This window comes from Phytophthora infestans, genomic scaffold (assembly GCF_000142945.1).
Source record: "Phytophthora infestans T30-4 supercont1.26 genomic scaffold, whole genome shotgun sequence".
Classification (NCBI taxonomy): Eukaryota; Oomycota; class Peronosporomycetes; order Peronosporales; family Peronosporaceae; genus Phytophthora; species Phytophthora infestans.
Window position 1 is genome coordinate 1663738 of NW_003303733.1, and position 23337 is coordinate 1687074.

Consider the following 23337-nt stretch of genomic DNA (forward strand, 5'->3'; position numbering starts at 1 on the left):
TTAGGAGTCGTCATTATCCATTTGTGATGTGCCCTCCGCCCTCGTGTTTCCTGGTGTGATTTCGCTGCTGTCTGTAAGTGAAGAGTGGTCCAACTCTTCCGCGTCGGTCTGTGTCCCATCTACTTGCTCGCCCATTGAGCCACCGGTTGTGGTCGTTTCTTCCTTTCCAATGGCAACTGCTACTCCGTAGTCGTGACCGGCTCCCTGGACGTGTTGCATGTCGGTTTTTTCTGCGTGTTTTGTGACCCCTTTCTTGCCACTGTCTGCTGCCTGAGAAGTACCCACGCTGTCATCCCCTTGGTGGTCTCCCTGTTTGGCGGCTCTGCGGATTGCCCGTAGTTCTCTGGCCGCCGCAGTGGCCGTCCTCTCTGCATCATATTGAATGTAGTCCAGTGCAGGCCATCCGTGCTGGCATAGGATGTCATTTCGTCTAGGGGCCAGTATTTTCAACTGGGTGTTGTAGCAGTCAAACCTTTCCTTGTCATACACGATCGCTTGATAATGGTTTCCAGTGTCTCTCCATCTAAGCACCATCACAGGCGGGATAATGCCGGCGCCTACGATGTCCTGCATTAACTGCACGGCTTGTCTTGTCTGTATAGTGTACACCCTGCCTGAATCAAAAGCGTCGTCTCCTCGCACTTCTATGCTCTCGTACGCATAGGCCTGCATCCTTGCTCTCTTGTTGTCAGCCCCCACATCCAGGACGTATATGGTTTCTCGCGCGTGTATCGCCATCCCTTTGATATGTGCTGGTCTGACCCAGAAGTGCGTTGGCACGACTGAGTTCACCGATTTGTTCCGTTGCGCTGCGTAATGATTCCCTAATGCGCAAAAACGCCTGCTCTGTTCAGCATTTCCTAAAGATCGGATACCGCTAGCCTCCAGTTCTACGTTGAGCTCTTCTGGGTGTAGCGTCATTTCATCTTTCAGAGTTGCCAGCATTCCATTTAGTATGTCTTTCTTTAGCAGGTTGGCTGCTGCAATTACCTCTGGCGATGGTTGGAGAAGTCCCGCCTGGACATTATAGAGTGAAGCGTAGCAAGCCAGCCAGCCACAATGTCCGTTGGCAGCCACATCAATAAGTGTTCCTCCTAATATCCACAACCATGTGTCCAGAGATTCGCCGAAGTCTATTGGCGGTTTGACTCGAACGAATTCGTACTCCCCGCCACCACAAGACGTGTCTTCCATAATACTGTCATGTTGCTCCTGAACTGTTGTTTCGGAGTTCTGAGTGTGCCCCCCACTTTCGCCGAGGTCTGGCTTACCAAATTTGTCGATTTGTTGTCCGCTCGTTGTTGAGAGAAATTGGTGCATATATCGCTGCGTGACCGCTAAGTCTGCCCTCCGATAAGATCTTCGTTTGTGTTTGGTCGGCGACGATGAGCGAGCTTTCCTTGGTTGCTTATCTGCTCGTGTTGTGATCTTGGACAAGGAGGATAACGTCTCCAAAAATCCCTCCCAACCTTTTGGACGGCGGTATTTCCGGCAGAAACCCCAACAGCACGGAATGGTACACCAAGCTGAAGCCGTCTTCCTTCCCCCTTTTAGCGGCCTGGGGTCATTTTCCCAGGCTTCCGGCGCTCTTCTCTTGGGCGACGTTGATGCGGCTTTTTGTGGCTCTTTGGGCACCGTCCAGTCACCCTTTAGCTTACCAACATTCCGTCCAGGCTTTCCTCGTGTTATAATTCGTTTTGTTGGAGATCGGCCACGTTCCGCCTGTTGTTCGTGTCCTAACGGGGCACTGCCTTCCTCGTTAGTGTTGCTTGATTCCGCCTGCTCTACCGCTTGGAATTCAAACATGTCTTCTTTCATGAGTATGTCCTCTGTTTGCTCATGGGTTTGTACGCTGGCTTGTTCTGGATACTTGATTCCTGCTTCCATCTTCCTTCCATCTCGTGCCGGTGTTCCTGGATCGTCATCTACTTTGCTGGTGTATGATGCGCTGACATCCTCGTTCTGCTTCTCGTCTCCGTCGTCCCGCCCTTCGTTGATATTATGCTGCTTTGACTGCATCGAAGCCTGGTTCGGGAGTTGCCGGTGCTCCTCCCATTCACCAGGCAAAGACGGTTTGTCCGTTGTTGCTATCCGTCTCTTGGTCTGCAATTTGACTCTGCCGGTGTGTTTGGGGCTGAACACTGGCGCGTCGTCGGTTTTAACTTCGATTTTGTTTTTCTGTAATAGTGCCAGAAGCTGGGCGATGGTGGTGGGCATATCCCCTTCGCCTAGTGCTAAAGTTCCCATAGGTTGTCGTGTAGGCACCTTTCCATTGAGCCGAATGCAAGAAGTGTCACATACCACCCCTCCCTTGCAGTATTTCGTTGGGTGGTCCGGTGAAAACCACGTGCGACACGGCCAGTTGACGTTAATCCAGTGATGATGCACAGTCAACTCTACTGCTCCGATTGATACTAAGGATACGTTGCGGATGTTCTCCGGACAACTTGGCCTCTTGACCGTGACCACCCATTCCTTGTCGTTGGTGCCTCCTGTGCTGTCGTCCGGATGCTTCAGCTCCTGTACATCCAGCCCAAGCCCTTGGGTTAGGATTCAGTGCATGTCTCTGGAGGAAACTGCCCCACGTCGGACCGCCATCGTGAACTCGTAGAAGATCATTGCGATTGCTTCATGTGTCTTCTTGGCTCGCTCACGCTGACCTTTGTAATCGGTTAGAGGCAGTAATTTGGATCCGAACGGCATGTTCCATCCAATCCATTTTGATGCCGCCTGTTTCCCTTTGAAGGTGACAGTGATTATTCTTTTGTCCACGTCCAGCGTAATTCTGGACATTGTTCGCGTAAACTCCTGTACCTCTTGTTTTTGGTTCGGTGCTGCTTACTCTCCTGCTTTGATGAAGCGTAGCATCACCTCTCGTGGCATATCTTTCTAAAATTTTTGACCAGGAGCCAAGCGTGTATACAACGGATATTCCATGGCGTGTAATAGATCAGAAAAGACTGCTAATTCCTCTGCGTCCATTGTTTGCACTAGGAAGGTAGGTGGTCTAGGGATCTCTAGTTCATGGTTTATGATCATCACTAGATCCCGGTCTTCTTCTTTCGTTCTAGTTCGCAGCTCCGTAAGCCTTACCACTGGACGCGTGCACAACTCCAGCATTCGCTCCCTCTCCTGTATGTTTTGTTCTTCTGTTGCTGTGCGCTTCCCTTGGGTGATGGCTCCCAAGTACGAGACGGCCTGTTCTGTCCCACTAAGGCATGCTTGTTTGCTCTCTTGCTCTCCTTGAATATTACAAAATTGAAGTCTGGTTTCCACCTCAGATTGCCCTAACTTTCCGATGATAATCCACTTTTCCAGTAGTTGAGAGAATCTTCTGCAATGTTCAATGTTCCCAGCATCCCAATAACTTGTCAGATTCTCGTATTTCTCCTTCTGCCAGGCCGTTGGCACGTCCTGCCATCTTGCCCTGAGTTGACTGTCCGTTGGGAGCTCGTCGGTCGTCGATTGCAGGACTGTCGCCTTGTGTCGCTGGAATCGTCGTTCCTTTGCTAGAGCTGCTAACCTTGTCGCGGTTTGCAGTATGTACGCCAATGGTGCTTTTGCATCAAGTACAATTTAAGCTGGTTGAAAACTGCCTACCCATCTCCCCTGCTCGTGTGTTCTCTGGCGGTGTTTCTGGTTCCCGATGCACCCCCGCTGCCTTTTGTTTGACCTGAGTCTCGCCATGACGAGGGCCTTTTAGGTTGCTGCTGTACACCGTTTCCCCCGCTTCCCTTCTCTTGGGTGGTTCCGCCTCTCACATTTGACTGCTTGGCACCCGCAGTCAACCAACCGCCTTGCTTATCAGTTGTCTCCTTCTTGCGTATCTCTGCCCCTTTCTCCGCACCCTGGGCCAGTGACGCCACTAGTCCTTCATGGTCATGCTGCCCTTCAAACTTTCCATCCATTCTCTCTCACTGGGAAAGCCTCTCCAGCACACTTGAAGATCGTATGTCGGGGGATTTCACGGCCTTCCTGGTACCGCCCCCCCCGATGCTTTGTGTCTTGTTCCGCTAGCTCGAGTCCTGAAGAGTCGCTCGCCCTAGCCGGTAAATTGGGAAGTTTTTTTGCGCATTTTTACCTTTTGTAAACGGACAATATTAGAAAAACACCTCAAGCAGAAGAATTCGCATACTGTAGATCGACACATTAGGGACTTTGTTTATTGACAGCTGAATGAAGCTGTTTCTACAGTTTTCGGTGAGGCCACAACACTGGAACTGCCTACGGGAGTTTGCTGCAGGAGACGGTGGCGAATGTGCAAATGAGTGATCCTTGGGCTAAGAGAGAAGGAATATTCATGTAGTCTGTGAGGTTTTCGAATGAAGAAGCCGTGAAGATGAACTTTCTGAAGGCGTTATTAATAATAATTTAGCGTACGTGATGATATTTGACAGCACGCATACTATTCAGATTTGATGTTTGCGCTAAGGATGCATCATATGTGTTATTGTGCATTTCAATGCTATTGTCTTTTTCACTTAGCCTGATGCTCGATTTATAATAAAATTTAAAATAGTAATAATAATATTTAATAGAGATTGTTTTATTTAACCGAGGTCTTTAAAAAGTTCAAATTGAAACCGAGCTACGACAGCCAAATCGACCGCTCGGGATCGATCAACCATCAAATCCACATCGATATCCTGTAAATCGACCCTTTTTGTCGTTTTGAAATGGCAATTCAATCACAGATAAAACAAATCGATGTCTGTCTCTTCCCATCTCATTTTTACGCTCCGATCTTGTTCGATCTAATAGGCTATAAAACGGATGGACATTCCATCTACAAATCACAAAATTAATAGTGTATAATTTGCATGGGGAGGTGGGGTATTTTATTACCTCGAAATATCTGGTTTAGTACACCGTTTCCGAATCAAGTTGGCAAATTTCCCGGAGCAAGTGAACGTGTTAGTTTATGCGCAAAATTAAAGCATCAGAAAAAAGCCATTTCTCACAAAGTGAAAATTTCACTAGTCGACATTACGATCAAGTGAATATGGCTATATCTCGCTGGAACCTCTACTTGCCTAGCTCCATGGTCTCTCCTCTTGAAGCCACAAAGAAGGCCCTAAGACAATGACGCTTCATACGCCAGACCAACCGACGCGTAATAGAAGGCTTCGCCACCTCCACAGCTTCTTCCATCAGCGCCTGGCGGTGAGCGCAGAATGTGTCGGTCTCGCCTCTTACTAGGAATTCCTCCTTACGCTCGGCAATGAATCGCCGCATCTTTGGCTTGAGCACATTCCAACAACCCTCAATTGGGTTGAGCATGGGGCTGTAAGGTGCTAGACGCAGCACGACCAGCTTGGAGCTGTTCATGATGCCGTCCCCCGTCAGAATCTCTCTAGTAAGCGTATCGACCTCACTGTGGGACGGCGCATTGTCCGTAACAATAACTATCTTGATGGGCGGTGCCAGCTCACGTTCTTGTCCGTCGCCAACGCTGCCGTAAAGAGGTCAGCGACAAAGCGCGCGTTCTCCTGTTTCTTGATAGATCCAGAGTGTGTTCGCATGAGTACGATACCGGTGCCAGACGAAACACCACCTTGCACATGTAAGTTGGCTCCTTTAGAGGATGCCAACGCCACCGTAGCACGCTCTCCAACCCGCGAGTAGCCCTCGCTACGCGATAGATTAATGTTGAAATTTTTTTCGTCCTGAAACACGGTCATGTAACCCGCATACGTGTGTTTCTCCAACTTGTCCGCAAAGTCTTTGCGCTTCGTCTTGTTCTCCGCATTATTCATCGTAATCTTCTCGACCCGCAGCTTCTTTAAGCTGTAGACCATGCCCTGGAGGACTCGGTGCACGGAAGACGTGCTTACGGACACGCCCATATCGCTCAGCAACCTGTCGCGCATCTGTTTACAGGTGTGGCGGCAATCCTCGTCGAGATATACCTCCAGCTGGGCCATGACTGGAACAATCATTTTAACGCGAACGTCGCGAACTCCTCCGTGAGCTCCGGGCTCAGTGTCAGCGTAAAGAACGGCGCGACGAGCGATGCTGTACGGAACATCATTGTGCTTGGCAACATCCTGCCAATTCGCCCCATCCTTGAAGGCACGCACGACACGTGCCTTGGCAGCAATGCGCTCGTGTTGGCATTGTCTTCTCGTGGGGGTGGGAGTTGAGGGCATGCTATAGAAACAGCGCAGAAATGAAAGTGACAAGAAAGATGAGGCTACTGCTCAGCACAGAATGGTTGGTGTTCCGTGGGAGAAATTGGCGCCAGAACGGTTGGCCATTCTTTACTTGATTAAGAACCACAACGCGCCAATTTCCACTTTGTGGAAAATGCACTTTTTCTTAAATAAAACCTATTATAGGTTTTTCTCTTAAAAACCTCATAGCTCACTTGCTTTGAAAAATTGGCCAACTTGATTTGGAAATGGTGTAGATCAAACCGTGTTGGCTACGGTTATTTATTTTTAAGACTTTAAGTACAGCTTAATCTGGATTCAGTGCCTACGATTTGCATATTAATAAAGCTACAATATAACTCGGACTTCATTGAACTTTACTTACTCGAAATTAGGAGCAGTCCAAGTGGAGAATGGTTCGCATCTCCGGGTATAAAATATACGCACCTCATGGCGGCATCATTCACGGCGCGTTAGTATTTCGGATGTCTACTTCTCTTCCTCCGGCTCTATTGAGTATTAAGGTAGTGACATAGTAGTTAGCACTGTCCGAGCGATTAACGGCGTGTTTTCTGAAAGTGAAGACACCAAAAACTGCGTGCGTTTCGTAAGTCTAACATTTAAAAATACTATGCCATCTAATGCTGCTGCAGGATAATGGAGTCTCTGTTGGCGATGGTCACGGTGCTGTCGACTGTGCTACACTTACTACTGCTGTCTAAAGAAAATGGATGATAAATGAAGCCGCTGAACAGGGTAATTTACTCGTTGTGATACTGATAAGGATTACACTTTCGTATGGAGTTCTGACGTCAGCTGCATGCGCTTAACGGCGTGCGGTTTCCAGGTTGTATGCACCATCTCATACACACAAACAGATGCTGCGGCTGTGAAGCAGGCGCAGGAGATGCTTTGTGTTCTAGCTGTAAGCCAAGATGTCACCCCCAGGTGATGGTGCATCAGGTGGCTACCCATGGTTTGCACAATTAATGTTTGGCAATGAACCCACCACTGGTGACACCAGCGATGGACCGGCTGGTGAGATGTCACGCCTGGGATGTCACACCACGGTTCTGGAAAACCGGGGTTTTCAGGAAAGTGGCTGGGTAGAAGAGTGCTATGGGGTGGTTGGGTAAAGGGTTTTTCTTACCCTTACTGCTTTACCTTAAAAAATCTATTTTTTTTACAGTTAAACGTAAATAGCGTTTAATAATACATAGTAGGTTCCTGAGCGATACTCTGTACAGCTAATAGCCCATACCTGAGATCGTATTTTGGGTGTTGAAGATGTAAGCTGAAACCTCAAGGCGCTCCCAGGGTTGGAAGGGCAATCCTGTATCAAGAGGGTACGCTACCGAGGTTGTGGAAAGCTTGTAGAAGCCAGAGTTCTAATTTTCAATCTATCACTTTGCAATTTAGTCTGTTCGACTTACATCTCCGGCCGAGAACGCCGGGGACACAGATCAAAGCTAGCTTTAGTGCCGTGGTACTAAGTTGCAGGAGACGCCTCTGTGCAAGCGATTGGTTGAGCAATCTTCTTTCGACCGTGCAGGCCGACCGTGTGTGACTGTTAAAGCCACCGAGTAGCCTGGACCACCATGGCTAGATTTACCATTCCTGATCAAAACGCGTCGCCACCACATCGGTCTGAGCATTGGACAGTGGAAATGACAGCAGCTCCACCGCGGACCGACGAGACTGGTGCAGCAGTTCCCTAGGGAATACCCTCGACGACGGAGGCACCGGAGGCCCCGCATGGTGGAAGCATGACACCTCGTCGCCTCAGTACCCACCTCACTGCCAGTAGCGGGGGGGGGTCTTTTGGTTTTCCACGTCGTGATTATGAAGGAGACGGCATGGATAATGTCAGCGTATCTGCGGGTAATGGGTGACATGCGAAGCCAGAAGGATTACAGCTGAGCCGGTGCGTGCAGACAATGCCTACACTCCCAACCCCACCGATTTTTCGCGGATCGACGGCCAAAGAAGAACCGTTTTTCATGAAGAAGTATGAAGCCTACTGTAGACAGCTGTCTACTCTAGAGACGGCTTTCTTCCGACCCTTCCGTATACCAGTGGGGGCGTGTGTGGAAGTCGAGCGTCGTCGCCTTATGACAATGTTCAACATGTTTTTAACCGATTGAGCAAATATCCTTGGATTAACTACTTCTGGGAAGGCCGGATCACGGGAGAGCTTGACTTCGGTAAGGTCAGAACGCTGATGCGTAGCAGTTTGGCAATGGACGTGACGCTAGCAGGCGATGGGTCGCGTGTCTCTAAATTGGCGGAGCATGCATAAAGATGTCGACAGCTGTGAGACTTGAAAAGCATGGAGTGGATGATCGTGGGAGAATCGAAGAGGGTCGTCCGCTACCTGATGGACGCACTGGTACCCGAGCCGCTTCGCCGGACGGTAAAGAATGAGATGGCTCGTGAGTCTAACAAGCCTCTCCTCAGAGATGTGGTCGCCATTACCAAGTGGCTCCGCGACAGCTGTGAGGAGTACCTGCGGTGGGAGCCCCCAGCGAATCCAACTGACTCGTCCGGAACGAAGCAGACTAGGAAGAAACCCGGACACTAGTCTCGTAAACCCCCTCGCCGTGATTATACAAAGACGCCGCCACGTAAGAGAACCTGTTTATAATGCGACAGCACGACCCATCGAGTAAAGCATTGTCCTCGAGTGGTCGCAGACAAAGCTGAGGAACTCCTACGTCAATGGAGAGATAAGGGAACCCGAAAGCCGACGCCTTGGACTACCGGTAGTGCTGGCGCAACAAGTCCAGTGCACTCTGTCAAAACACTTCACTTTGGGGACGTTTCAACCGATAAAGGAAGTGCGTGCATGGCTGTCGTGGAGAGCGTGCTCGAGCTGCATGACGGGTTACTGGATTCGGGGCCTGATGTTAATGTGGTGAGTCGTGGATTAGTAGATCAGCTGCTACGTTCCGATGCAGTGGTAAATGAGGCGAGATGCACACCCCAGCAACTCGTCACTTTCGATGGCAGTCGTTTCCAAGTAGCTCAACGTACCACTTTCGATAACGTTCAGCTAAGAACAACGGCGGGCTCTCCTGTCCTTCGCCATTATCGAGCTTGGATATTTGAAGAAGAAAAGAAGAAATATGTGCTCGTACTATCCCGCCCAGAGATGGAGCGTTTGGGGTACTCGGTCGATGTTATGCTAGCTCGGGCGCGTGACATCCGGACATAGTGGGATTGGCAAGACTTAGATGGGGAAGAAGGTGGTGGATATGCTAACCGCATTTACGATAATTTTCTGTTGGTGGCAACGCCGGAGTTGGGGAGAGAATAATCTGACCAAGGCACTGCTACTTGAACGATCGTGTTGCGGAAGTGGTATCAGCTGGTCTGAGTCGCCCTGATGCTGAGAGATCGAGATCCCTCTTTCTGGAGTATCGCGATGTCTTCAGGACGTCATTTGGCCGTGATCCCCCGGTTAGAGTAGTGCTTCTTCGAGTGCGCCTTCATGAAGGAGAAACTCCTGTGCGTACTAATGCGCGTCGGTATCCGCCTGCGCACATGGAGTATCTGGAAGGGCACATCGATGAATTGCTCGAATATAGACTTGCGTATGTGAGCTCACGCAGTCGATGGGCGTCATCCCTTCGGATAGTGTCGAAGAGCGAGCCGGATACATACAGGATGGCTGTCGACACCAGAAGGGTGAACGAGAGAACGAACCCCATTCAGTGGCCGATGCCCATACTCAAATCTGGCCTCGGTCTGTTGAAAGGCACGACGTGCTACTTTACGCTCGACTGGCTCCGACGTTACTGGTAGCTACCGCTGCATCCCGAGTCGCAAGAGGTGTTTTCGATCTTGACACATCGAGGCATATTTACGCCGACTCGAGTACGCATGGGTGGCACGGACGCGGTGGCTTACTGTCAGCATGTAGTTGAGGAAGTGTTTCAGCCACTCTATAAGTGTAGTTTTGGTATGGCTGGATGATATTTTAGGATATGCGGCGGAACCTGTGCATTCACTGGATGTCTTGGAGCGTGTGTAGGCGACTTGCATGTCTTTTGGGCTCAAGCTACACCTGGCCAGTGCCACGTTTTTTTGAGAAGCTCGTTGGTACGGAAAAGTTGTGAGTGTCGATGGAATTAAGCATTGTCCGTCACGCATACAAGAGCTCGTCTCCATGCCTGATCCGGTCAATGCAGGGCAGCTCCGGCAGTTCCTTTGTACCACTAGTTGGATGCGCCAAAATATTGCCTGCTACACCGAGCTAGTCGACCCACTACTTCGTGTGGTAGACGAAGAATCCAAGCGCACAGAGTGCGCAGGACGAAACAATTGTGAAAAATTGACCTGGTGGATTTAAACTAGTGTCAGGAGCACATTGATGCTCTAAAGGAGGTTCGCAGCGCTGTACTTGCTATGGTACCCTTGGCACATCCTGATCCCAACATAGCCGCTGCCTTGTATACAGATGCCTCACAATATTTCTGGGCCGCAGTCTGTACCGCGGTGAATGAAGATGACTTGTCAAAACCGCTGGACCGACAGAACCACAGGCCTCTAGCCTTCCTCAGTGGGAAATTCACGGGAGCCCAATTACGGTGGCCAACAATCGAGAAAGAAGCTTTCGCAATAGTGGATGCCGCAAAAAGGTTGGAGTATCTCCTTTTATGGCCTGAAGGATTTCCCTTATTACAGACCATCGCAACCTAGTGTACATGATCAACCCGTCTGCGAACGACGGATCCATATAGCGCTATCAGGCGAATAAGCTGCAAAGGTGGGCTGTGGTGATGGCGTCATACAAGTGCGTGATTGAGCACGTCCGAGGAAGCAATAACCTATGGGCGGCCGAGTAGGCTGAATTTGTCTGACTGACCATGGATGAGATCGTGTCAAACAACAGGAACATCACAATCGACCTACTGAAGTAACGTGGAGTGATGAACGTGCATGCCTTGAATGGAGTGTTAAGCTCGTTGGATACCAGACACGACAAATGATCTCATTCGACGCGTTTGTGGCGTCGCACACGCTGGAAGCAGTGGACAGAGAGGGACAAAAACGACGGTGGATGCGGTCGCGGACTGGTGTTGGTGGCGAACTTTAAATGCTGATGCCAATCACTTTTTCAGGAGTGCATTCATTGTGTGGCCACTCGAAACGGACGCGAGCCTCGGCCATTCGGAGCCGCGGTCCTCGCTACAAAGCCGAACGAGGTCCTACATTTCGATTTTCTATCGTTTCCTGCTGATGAAGATACTGACTCCAAGTACATCCTAGTGATGAAAGATGATTTCAGTGGCTTTGTGCAGCTATATTCCAGTCAAGCAGCCAATGCTAGTACTTCTAATGTGGCGCTCCTCGCCTTGTTCAATGTTCCCAATCCCTCTGAAAGACTTAATCACTTGTTGTAAGAAGCCCGAGAGCCGGGGTGGTCTCTACCCTCTCTGGGGCTACCCCTGGGCTCTTCACGAGAACTGCCCCAACTGGAGCTTGTGTGAGAACATGTACTGGGCGTAGGTTGAGTCTCTCAAGCACTCACCCAAGGCGTTACGGGAACACCATGAAGATCAGCTGCTGTCTCGCATCCTAAACAAGCGTGATTTTCGAGTCCGGTCTGCCCACTTGGTCAACAAGCGCATGCTGCCAAGGCCCATTCTGAAGCGCGCGGCTTCTAGCGCTCACGATGAACGCGGTACGTAAAGTCGTCAACGTCCGTACCCCGCTCGGTCAAGTAGCCCGAACTACTTACGAAGCTGCTGCCGCTTCTTTACCCAGATGTGACAGCCCTTCGGACAGTCTATCAGGAGCCGTTCAATCGGCTCCCACAAGTTCTCGAAGTGGACATAATTCCTCCACTTTACGAGGAGCTGTCGCTTAGCACGACGCCGTCGCTCCTGGAGAATCCGCTCCATGTGGTAGTGGACTTCTCCGCTCCGGTTAAGCAGGGTCAGAGGTGTTCTCGTACGAGTACGAGTACTAGGCGCCTCCGGAACGCTATTCTCGTCCGAGTGCTCCGCCTGCGGGTCCGACGAATGGCTCTGAGGTCGACCACCTCCGTCAACGCGTCCTCGTGCTTGAGCCTGCACTTGGTCTTGGGACTGGCGGTATTGCTGCCGCCCAGACCGGGAACCAGAGCGTGCTCGTCGTCTTGCGGGCCGCCTGGATCAGTTGGAGCGGGAGGACTCGAGCCTGCATCTGCGGGTGGACCGCCGGGCCTCTTCGTCCGATCTTGACGAGGCCTTCCGCATGATCCGACGCGTTGAAGATCTGCTGCCACGTCCGGAGCCGCCTTTGGCGTTTTTCTAGCCGTACGCGTATGTTGCGTACCCGACGTACGTGACGTACTCGGCGAATGGAAATGGGGTCCGTTCGTACGGGTCCCCTCCACCGTACGGTCTCGTTCGCAGCCATGCTGTTCAGCCCGAGGCTGGGGTGCCTGCTCCGGCGCTCCCGTCGACTTCTATGGCCGGACTTCGTATCGAGGAGTTGGGCCAAGGTAGGTCTGCGTGGCAGCAACCTTCGCGAATCATGGTTTCGCTTAAGACGTCCAACGTAGAACGCCGGGTGCGTCGTCATTGACTGAGGCAGGTCAATATGTACGACGCACCATGCCTGACCAGGACCGCGAACGGTCCAATGAAGCGGTGCTTCAGCTTGTTAATGCCGACAGAGCTGACAGTGTCTAGAGATAGATGCCTCGTGTCTAATAAAATCAATTCACCCACTTTAAATACAGTTAAGGTTCCTCTTCCATGTTTGTCAGAGTACTCCTTCTGTCTGTCCTGGGCCACTGCCATGACATCGCGGACTCTGCTGATCACGCTCAGCTTGGTATCCACAAAGGATTCCACTTGTTCCCGGAGCGAAACCGGTCTAACATCTGGGACCTGGGAGGAAAGAGCTTTCCGACCCCCCCACACACACTTAGAATAAAGGATGCAGTGTCTTCTCGAATGCTGAGGGGCACGCTGGGGTGACGGAAGCCATTCAAGTAGAACGACGTGAGCCCCGTAGATGCGTGCACCGCGTTGTTGAGCGCAAATTCAGCAACTAGAATCTACGTCGACCTCGTACATGGTGCTTCCGCGCACACAAGTTGACTTCCGAGAGTGTACACACTCTCAGTGAACAGTAGTTCACATGTATAAGGGAGCGAAGTGACCAATTTAAAGTAGGTTGAAAACTGAATGTATTTATAGGTAGGCTAAGTTTGAGTTTAAAATACAAACTATAAGTCACCTTTAGTAAGGCTATGTCATCAGCCAATGGTTGGCCTCTGACGACCCTGGTACCATGTACCAGATATCCTGAAGTGTGACGTGTCACACTTCATGTAGCCAGGGGTACACTTGGGGCTACGTACCCCCTTACATCCAATTATTGTGCTCTACCGGTGTTATAACCCACTTAAGTACGACACAAGTCAACTTAGTAGGGTGCTTGGATTGAGACTTCCATGGGTTTTCCCAATGATTGACTCTTTCGGGGGGCTATTTTTTATTATAAAATTGCTGTTGATTTACATCGCTCGGATAATTTGGGTTGATTTCTATTGGCCATATTAACAGGTCCCCGCAGACCTGAAACAGTTATTTTAACTCTTTCAACGCTTTCAGGCTCTTAACTCTGCACTCTTTTTAGCTATTACTCTTTTAATTCAATAGGAGCATCCTGCCCAGTCTAAAAAAGTTATTATCGGATCATATTTATCTTGCACTTCTTTTCCGGAGGAAGTCATTGCAAGTTGCGTAGTTGGATGTACAGTACGTAGCTGGATGCGTAACTGGACGTAGCTGGATGTATCGCATAGAAATATGGGTGCATGCGTCCCGGACCCGGGAACGGAGGGGTCATTCCAGGAGCTCGGCCTCCCGTCGGGATGACTCGAGACCCTGGAATCACTCCTCGTCCCGCCGTCCCGTCAGGGTGGTTCCCGTTGAACTCAACCACGCACGTGCCCCTGACCGAGCCCGTTAGGGTGGTCCTATAAGGGGCCCCAGAACGCCGGTGTCTTGGCGTCGTGGGACCAAAAACACCTCGCGACATCAAGCCCCTTCCCAGAAGCTCTCCGTTGTCCCACGAAGGCCGACAACAAACGAAGTGAATCCTTTCTTTTTTTTAATATGTAGTGTAGTGTATGTAAGGTCGAGAAGGTGTTAGGCCTCTCTTCCGGTTAGCTGTCAGTCTTATATTTCCCTCCTTCTACTCAAGAGGAGGCCAAGCCAATCAACAAACTTTCTTTTTTTCAGCTCTCTAGTGTTCCTATCTACCGTTCCTGCAGCCACTGAACAAGACCGTACTCCATGAACAGCCGCGGACTACCCGACCCTTGAAGGAAGAGGAGGTATACGACATCTGGTGGAGAAGCAGGGTAGTGTGCTTGCTGGAGAAGGTCTTGTACCCAGTGTAGTCTCGCGGAGAGCGTCAGAAGGAAAGACTAGATGTCGACTACTAGCAACAGAGAAGATGAGAGCGCCGCTGTACGGGAAGAAGAAGGCCCGACTGGGAGTCTGCCTTCGAGAATACGACCCAGTCTGTCGACTACGCAAGGCCTCCAAAACGTGCAGAATATCGTAGACCAAGCGGCTAACCGACTTGGGGGGAACAACTCTAGTACTGGTGTCGAGACACCCGCGGACGCTTTGGGCTCCGGGGTCCCTGCGACCTTCACTACGGAAGAGTTGGGCTCATTGCTGACCCTGGACGGCGGAGGCGGCCGAGGTACGGTGCAAGGCTGGCTCAACTCCCTCAACTGGTTGAGATCCGTGGCTCCTCCTGAGATTGCCGCCGCTATGGAGAGAACTGGTGCAAACGGTCTCGTGGGGACTCCCCCTCCTACAACTCGAATAAGGACTGCAATCCCGTCGTACCAAGGTTTCACAATCCGAACCCCAAATACGTCATATGGGCAGGACTTCAACCCGTTCTTCTCTCTACTGACTGTCCCTGAAAACGGTGGACGTACTTCCCCGGCAAGTATTCCTCCGAGGACCTCTAACGCTCCTCCTTGGGGTCTCCAACCCTCTGGTAACTTGCAAGGTGGCGGGGGGGGACGCTCCAACAGTAACCGTCCCCGTTCCTCAGAGTGTTCCCTTTCAGGCCTCATCGCCTACCGTTCAAATTCCTACCCAAGGCCCGGGGTCTCGAACTTCGACTACCAGTGGAATCGCGTACGGAGTCGACCCTACGAGAACAACCCGAGCTTCACAAGGAAACGGAGGAACTACGGCTTCTGCCGGAACCCATCAGGGTCTTGCGTGTGGGGAATATGGAGGTACCTTCTACTACTCCTCGCCTACGTATGGTAATACGCCTTCGACTACTAGTGGCCAGTATGGTATGCCTACTAACATCCGGAACGCTATCCGCATGCTCCAACCTTTTTACTCGGAAGGAGCGTCGGTAGAGAAAGCTCGATCCTTCTACACCTTCGAGAACGCCACAATCGGGCTGGACGAACCCCTGCGACTTAGCGCTTTCCGTGAATGCTTGAAAGGCAAGGTCGGCGAAGATTGGTGGATGTACTCGCGGATCAACAGCTTTGAGGCTCTGAGAACTCGGTTCCACAACCAGTTCATCAGTCAGACCCCATTGCAACTGATTGAGAACCTTAAGAACACTAAGCGACCCAGGGGAATGTCCGCCGAAGTGTGGGGCGACATGATTTCAAGCCTCTGCGATGATGCTCAGTGCTACGATCCTCAGATGCGTTACCGGTACTTCTTGTCTGGGCTTCGGAACCGAGATTGGAGGAACGCTCTCACCACGACGATGATTGACTCCATCCCTGCGGCTGTGGCCATGCTGCTCCTTAAGAATATGCACCGTCCGGTTGAAGACGACTCCGAGTTCGACAATGTGCCGTCCCCTAACGCTTCCCAAGAGAACGCTGTCCTCGAACGCATGATGAACATGATGCAGCAGACGCAAAATCTACTCGCTCAGCAGCAACAGCAACAACTTCAACAGCAACAGCAGTTGATGGAGCGTCCCCTGACGACCACCTATGCTTCCCCGGCGATGAATGTAGCTGCTGCCTACTCTCCTCCTGATCCGAACCCCTCTCTACACTATCAGCCTACCGGGACGCTTCCTATTACGCCCATCCGGGGTGTTCGTGTGAGTCCGGACTTGCGAACCCAAGATGGTCTTCTCGTGTGCGGTCGGTGCCACACGCTGGGGTGTAGTCGAATTCACTGTCGCCGCGGCAAAGCCACCTGTCCTCACTGTAAGGAAGTGGGCCACATCGGTCCTGAATGTGAGCGTGACCCTCCTAGCGGATTTCAGAACACCCAGCCGAGGAACGGACGCAAGTGCTTCCTGTGTGATGAATCGGGTCACATGTTGGCGAAGTGCCCTCTAAAGACGTCGCTGAAGCGACTTGGCGGTCCGACAGGGGCAACGGTGGGACCTGTCCTAGGACAAGCGCCCAACCAGCAATGATGGGGGCGAGAGGGAGGGGAAGGGAGTGTCGCTCCTTCCTCTTGTCTATGGATCGACACAAATGGGAACACTTTGAACTCCGCGGAGGAGTCGACCAAGAGGTATGAAGTGTGTCCTGTTGGAGGTGGGATGAGTTCCGCCACACCGGAAAGAAATGAAACGAACGTAAGCAATGAACATATGACGAGACCTGAAGAAATACTGCCGTTTGAGCATGAAGGACGTACGGCGCCCGTGTGGAACGGGGTATCGGTAGTCTCAAACCCCAACGACTGTTGGAAGACGGAGGGAGAAGCGTCTGTAAAAGAGGTAGGCTCGGGACCCGTATGGGACGGTTCCGCAATAGCTGCGCACGGCGACGAACGCTCCAATACGAACCTAAGAGTGGTTACAAGAGATGACCAAGAGAGCGAAATCGAAACGACGAACGAAAAACTAAGCAAGGAAGGAGAAACGGAAGAGCCGCAACATCAGGCGTCCTCGACGGAACGAGGCCACCCGTCGACGTCAACGAACCACAAGAGTGTGGTTTCGAGCGTGCTCGATCAAGACGAGGAAAAAGGTGAGTCCAATGACGGCCCTATACAGGAGGAGTTACTCCCAGACGTGACGGAGGTACTCAAAAGCCCAACCCGAGAAGAATATGGAGCTACCGAAGCTAGTGTTCCAGTATCAAAGGCGGAACCACGCGAGCAGGAGAAAGACGTGACCCCTCCTGAGAGAGACGACGCCTCCGAAAAGGACTCTGAGGACGTCGCCAGTGCTAAGTCTCCAAAGGATGAACAGGAGAAGGAGCCTTCCTTCGCGAGGGTGTTCACCAAAGAGGAACTAGATACGTTGGAAGAAGGTAAGCCATCCGAGCTGGCTGAAGAGAAAAAATAATATGACAAAGAGCTCGAAGAACGACTGTTTCCTCTCGATGAAGTCGAACTGAAGCGCCGGTTAGTCGAGAATGCGGAACAATCGAAGGAATTGTCTCTTGCCGAGTTGAGTGACTTACTAGGCATTCCCGAAGAACAACTAGCGAGGACCCGAGATTCTTCGCCCGGTCGGCTATCAACTCCTGAGTACTGGTTGGAATGGTTCCAAAAGACGCTGGCCTCGTCCGGAGAAGCGAAGCGAGCCAACCGTAATTTCAAAGAGGAAAAGCCAGTACGGATCAACTCTGTGACGTCGGACGACTCCGATTACCGCGACGAAGGTGGAGGGACCGCGACGAAGAGGTTCTCGTGGCAGGACGCGCCTAAGACGATAGTGCACTTCCCGGAGCTGAAGGTCCCCCCTCTACCAGGAGAAGAGTGTCCCGCGGACCCCTCTGTAGTGGAAGACAATATCGCGCTGGCCCTGGGAAGTTCCCCAAAAAGGCCCTCCGACCTCGGTGAAACCGTGTACGAGTTGCTGGACTCTCGCGGTATCGTGCCTGACCCTTGGCAGAGCCATAGTGCGACGAGCAGTATACTTCCTCGTTAAGGCAGAAGCTTCAAGTGGGGGTGACTGGTGTGAAGGGTGTATTGGCGAAGGATCACTAGAAGAAGAAAAGAAAGATGACTCCCCGCCCCCTCTAGGCTCCAAGATCTCCTAAGCCGGATCAAGGACTGGATCAATAGCCTCACTGTTCCCACTGACTCGCGATCGAAAGCGTTACTGACTAAAAGAATTGCGGACCTTTACGAGGAGGAGGCTGACCAACTCCGCTTGAAGATCCTCGAGAGGAGTTCACCCTGCCGACTCTGTCGTTGGAAAGATCCTGCTCCCAGGGGCTCTCCAGCGCCGAAGATAGTCAGTTTCGACTGCTCCTCTCTATTAGGTAACCGTACCGAAGCCCTCGGACCGAACTGTTCTTCACGAGATAAGGAAAACGGGTTGTACGGCTATGTGAAAGTCGTCGCTGACGCTCCAGAACCTCGCCCCAAGCCAGGCCTGGTGGAAGTACCGAGCTCTACTAATAACTGGTCTACTGACGAGAACGAAGGAATCGTTCCCCTCGGCAAGCGAGTGATCGGATCGGTGGGGGGCGTGGTAGCTCTATCGTGGGGGTTTATCGAGAGCCTCCCGGCCGAACTTCTCATCGACTCCGGAGCCGTAGCGTGCCTAGTGCATAGGCGGGTATTGAAGCGTTTCGGCTTAACTAACTCTCCTCTAATGCCCTACGTTGGCAGTCTGAACGGTGTGTCCGGGTCTGCGCTCGATATAGAAGGAGTAATCTACTTGCCGGTGACATTGGGCTCTGTCGAGAAGAGAATACCGTTTGCCGTTGTACCTAAGCTACATATCGACGCCATCCTGGGCACCAACGCTCTCAAGGACTTTCGCGCCGTGGTGGACTTGGACGAGAATACAGTCACGCTAAAGGACACGAGAGAGGTGTTCCCTCTGGGGTCTCCTCGGGTGGAAGAGTCATACCTGCCCCGCATCTCATCAACCATTTGACTCTGCCCTGGTGGACAAGCTCTAGTAGTTGCGATGGTGCAAGGTCAACTGAGCGACGGAACCACCGTCTTCATTGAGGGGCTTTCTGCGCTGGATGACTCCATTAAAGTTGCTAGGACCCTGTGCACTGTGTATAACGACCTAGTGGTCGTGGAAGTATGCAACCCCTCTATCGAGAGCACCGTCATCAAGAGAAGCACCAGATTGGCGAGTGTTACGGTAATCCCCGAGACGGCGCTTCAGCAAGGAGCCGCTGCGAGTGTAAAGCACGAAACCGCCCTGCCCGGCGAGGCCCAGACTAGGGACCAAAGAGCTCAAGACCTGTGGGTCCACTCGGTCATTAGCGCCTCTAATACGAAGACCGAAGTCGCTCAAGAATCCATACCTGGGGTGGACCGGAGTACTCAAGGAGGAGCTCCACGTCGACCTAGACGAGTCTAAATTGGGGAGCGAACAGAAGAGAATATTCACGGAGTTCCTCCAACCGTTCAAGGACATGTTCGTCGAAACTTCGATGCGCCCCGGACGGACGAACCCTGCTCGAGGTTTCTATTGATACTGGAGAGCACTCGCCTATAAAGCAACCCCCTTACCGAGTGTCCAAGGCGGAAGGAGACGTGATGGAGTCCGAGATACAAGAATACTTAAGGCAAGAGCTCATACGGCCCTCTTATAGCCCTTGGGCGAGCCCGGTGCTTATGATCCGCAAACCTGACGGCGGGATACGGTTCTGCATCGACTATCAAAGACTGAACGCTGTGACTATCATAGACTGCTACCCGATGCCGCTCATCGATGACATTCTAGATGTACTAGGCAACGCTAAGCTGTTCTCTACGATGGACATAGCATCCGGCTACTGGAATGTCCCGATGGCAGCTGATAGCGTGGAGAAGACTGCCTTCACCTGCAAATATGGTCTCTTCGAGTGGCTCGTAATGCCGTTCGGATTGTGTAACGCCGTACCGGCCTTCGAACGACTGATGGAGACTGTGCTTGTTGACCTTAAGTGGCGGACTTGTCTAGTGTACCTCGACGAATGCGTGGTCTTCAGTGAAGACTTTCCTACCCACCTAGTACGACTAAAACAAGTCTTGGAACGGTTCCGTTCAGCGGGATTCAAACTCAAGATGAAAAAGTGTAAGTGGGCACGCGACCAAGTAGCGTTCTTGGGACACATCGTCACTCCATCTGGCATATTGCCCAACCCCGAGAAGGTCAAGTCGGTGATGAACGTGCTCAGACCTCACGACTTGCATACTGTGAGGGCGTTCCTGAGTTTGATTCGTTACTTCAGGCGGTACATCCCGGGATACGCAGCCATATCAGCCCCAATCGAACGGCTCAAGATGAAAGGAGCCCGATTCTTCTGGAGCGATGACTGCGAGGCCGCTTTCCTGCAACTGAAGCGTAAGCTGGTGGAACCTCCCATCCTGATGTATCCCGACTTTTCGAAGCGCTTCCATCTTTATGTGGACTCATCTAAACTCGCTGTAGGAGCGTGCTTGATGCAAACCGTGGATGGGCGCGAAAGAGTCGTGGCCTATGCGAGCAAGCTGCTAGTTGGCTCCGAGAAGAACTGGGTCCATAAGGAGGACGGTACTTCAGAGATCGAGTGCTGGGGTATCGCTTGGGCCACACGCAAGTTCCGCTGCTACCTGGACCGTTGCGAGTTCGACCTATACACGGACCACAAAGCTTTGACGTGGGTATTCAACGAAACTAATCGTACGAGCAACGCTAAGCTGGCTAGGTGGGCCATGGAGTTGTCTCAATTACGTTTCAAGGTGTTCCACAAGCCTGGTACTTCGATGGGTCATGTGGATGGTCTGTCCAGGCTGCATACCCAAACCATCAATGCTATCTCTATGGCGGAGCTACTCAACGATGCTGACGAGTCCCCTCCTAGTACTGTCGAAGTCGGGGAGACTACGACTCTCGACTCGACTCTGCTCCCTTCAGGGCCCTTGCCCGAGGACGCTGGCGAAACTGGACCCGAGACGTTCCCCGACGAAGAAGAGGTTACCGACCAACTCCTACTGTCCCCCGTTGATGTGTTCGGGCTGCAACAAACTCGCTTCGTGGAAGAACAGAAGAGGACACCCTGGATCCAAGCTATGATAGCGTTCCTTAGCGATGGAGCTCTAGCTCTGGACCCTCAAATGCGCACCAAAATCCTGCTGATGGCCCCTAACTACTCGGTAAAGAACGAGTACTCATGCGTCGCGTACACCTGAAAGCTCGCGCTGGACTGCGTCTACTCCTTGAAAGCTCCTGTGATTCCCCTGCCTTTCATAATCCACGGGTACTACATCACTGTCATAAAGGATGTACTTGCCGCTCATGTCGGAAGTTACTTAAGACGCTCGAAAAGGTGCGCAAGCACGCTTACTGGCACGGGTGGAAGAAGGATGTGGCCGAATACGTTCGGGAAATGCACCGTGTGCGGCAGTGGTAAAGACTATCGCCCTTGGAGAAATGGCCGAATGCAGAGGATGCCCGTACAAGAACTATCGGGACCTTTCTCGCTATTAGTGGTGGACGCCATAGGTCCCTTAGTGGCTACTCCTCGAGGCAACAAGTTCATACTCGTCTTCGCCGACTATTTTACTCGATGGGTCGAAGCATTCCCGGTGGCCCGCTTGGACACTGTAACGTTCGTGGAAGTTATGGTGAACGAAGTGATCTCGCGGCACGGAGTCCCCGAAAAACTACTGAGCGACCAAGGATCCAACTTCATCTCGAACTTGGCACGATCCTTCTACGAAACACTCGGGATCAAGAAGCTGTTTGGAGCTGCTTACCACCCTCAGACTCAGGGACTAGTCGGACGTTTCAACGGCACGCTGATCGGGATGCTCAAGATGTATGTCAACGAAGCTCAAAACGACTGGGACTTATATCTTCCCCGGGTACTGTTCGCATACCGTTCGTCTTATCACGAGGCCCTTAAGGACTCACCGTTCTTCAGCCTGTATGGCCGGGACCCGGTGTTACCTCTGGACCTCGCGTTTCTCAGCACGAACAACGGATGGAAGAGTAACGAAGTCGCTAGCTACAGACGAAAGCTATTCTTATCTCTACGGGATACGAGACGATTAGTAGAGCGCCAACTTTTGAAGGCCCAGGGCAGACACGAGCAACGACTGAGCAAACAAGTACCGATTAAGTTCAAGGAGGGAGACCCGGTGTGGGTCTACCAGTACTTCCGAGCTCGTCGAGGGGAAAAGACCACAAAGAAGCTCGCTTTCGCGTGGCATGGTCCGTACCATGTGGTCGGGATTGTGGGAGAGAACTCCTATCGAGTAGCCATCCCTTCTCACCCCAACCGGGTCGTGACCATTAACGTCAATAGGTTGAAACGTTTCCAAGGGCGGTGGAGCCGACCGTTCCCGTCTGAAGTACCCGAGGGAGTCCAGTCGAGTCCGGGTGTAGACGACGACGGACCTCTATCAGAAGAGGACCTCCCCTCTACTAGCTTCGTAGAGAGACTCCTGATTGGGGGGGAAGAGACGGCCCTGACCGGAGTTCCTTGCTCTGTGATCGACATAATCGCCCGACGCAAAAAGAAACGTGAAGAACAGTTCCTGGTGTTGTTAGCTACCTACGAGACTCTTTGGAGACCACGAAACACACTATTGCCCACCTACGCTGCTCCGATCAAGGCGTTCGAAGAAACCCGTCGTCGGGAGGGAGACCTACCAGAACTACGTCGCAGCGCGCGGTTGGAAGACGCTAACGCCGCCGTTGACGAAGAAGAGCTACTCTTCTAGGGAGGGGGAATCGTGGCGGGTCGATCCAATGAGCCAGAGTAAACTCACGACCCCGCCTCCCTCGAAAGTGTCCTGAAGAACACTTCTTACGACTTTGTATATTTTTGGATTCTACTTCACAAGTGGCTGATCTCCTACATACCAAAAAGAAAAACAATCTTACCGCGATCTCAAGAAGAAAAAACGAAAACAACAAGTGGGGATGAATCGTGGTGAAAAATAAAAAGAAACTTAAAAGGGAAGACGATGCCAGTACTCTTACTCTCATCCAGTGAGGAACGGTTCTGGAATGGTACGAATCAATAACTTCTCGACGGCCTCTCGTTAGGCTGTTTTGTCGGACCTTTTAGCCGGCGAACTAGGAGCTGAATGATCACCCGGCGAACTCGACTTACGAGGTGCTGACGGGAACCGCGAGGCCGAGCGTCCCTTAGGGGGCACTGCCTTCTTCAAGGAAGACACCGAACGCGACCGCTTATGCGTACCGTCCAGCGACGCTGGAGCTGACGGAGGAGTCGGCGTTTTGCCGTCGGTCGGTTTGTCGG

General features: G+C 51.9%; 2 protein-coding genes across 2 annotated transcripts; both read right to left on the reverse strand.

The window, feature by feature from the left end:
• PITG_12552 (uncharacterized protein) lies at positions 1-2793 on the reverse strand (the record flags this gene model as incomplete). Its single annotated transcript, XM_002900383.1, has 3 exons — positions 1-594; positions 991-2520; positions 2593-2793. The coding sequence occupies 3 exons, from the start codon at positions 2791-2793 to the stop codon at positions 1-3; spliced, it is 2325 nt and encodes a 774-aa protein (XP_002900429.1).
• Positions 2794-3343: 550 nt separating this feature from the next.
• On the reverse strand, positions 3344-3908 carry PITG_12553 (uncharacterized protein; the record flags this gene model as incomplete). Its single annotated transcript, XM_002900384.1, has 2 exons — positions 3344-3557; positions 3601-3908. 2 exons carry the CDS (start codon positions 3906-3908, stop codon positions 3344-3346), a joined length of 522 nt encoding a protein of 173 aa, XP_002900430.1.
• Between the last annotated feature and the right edge of the window lie 19429 nt (positions 3909-23337).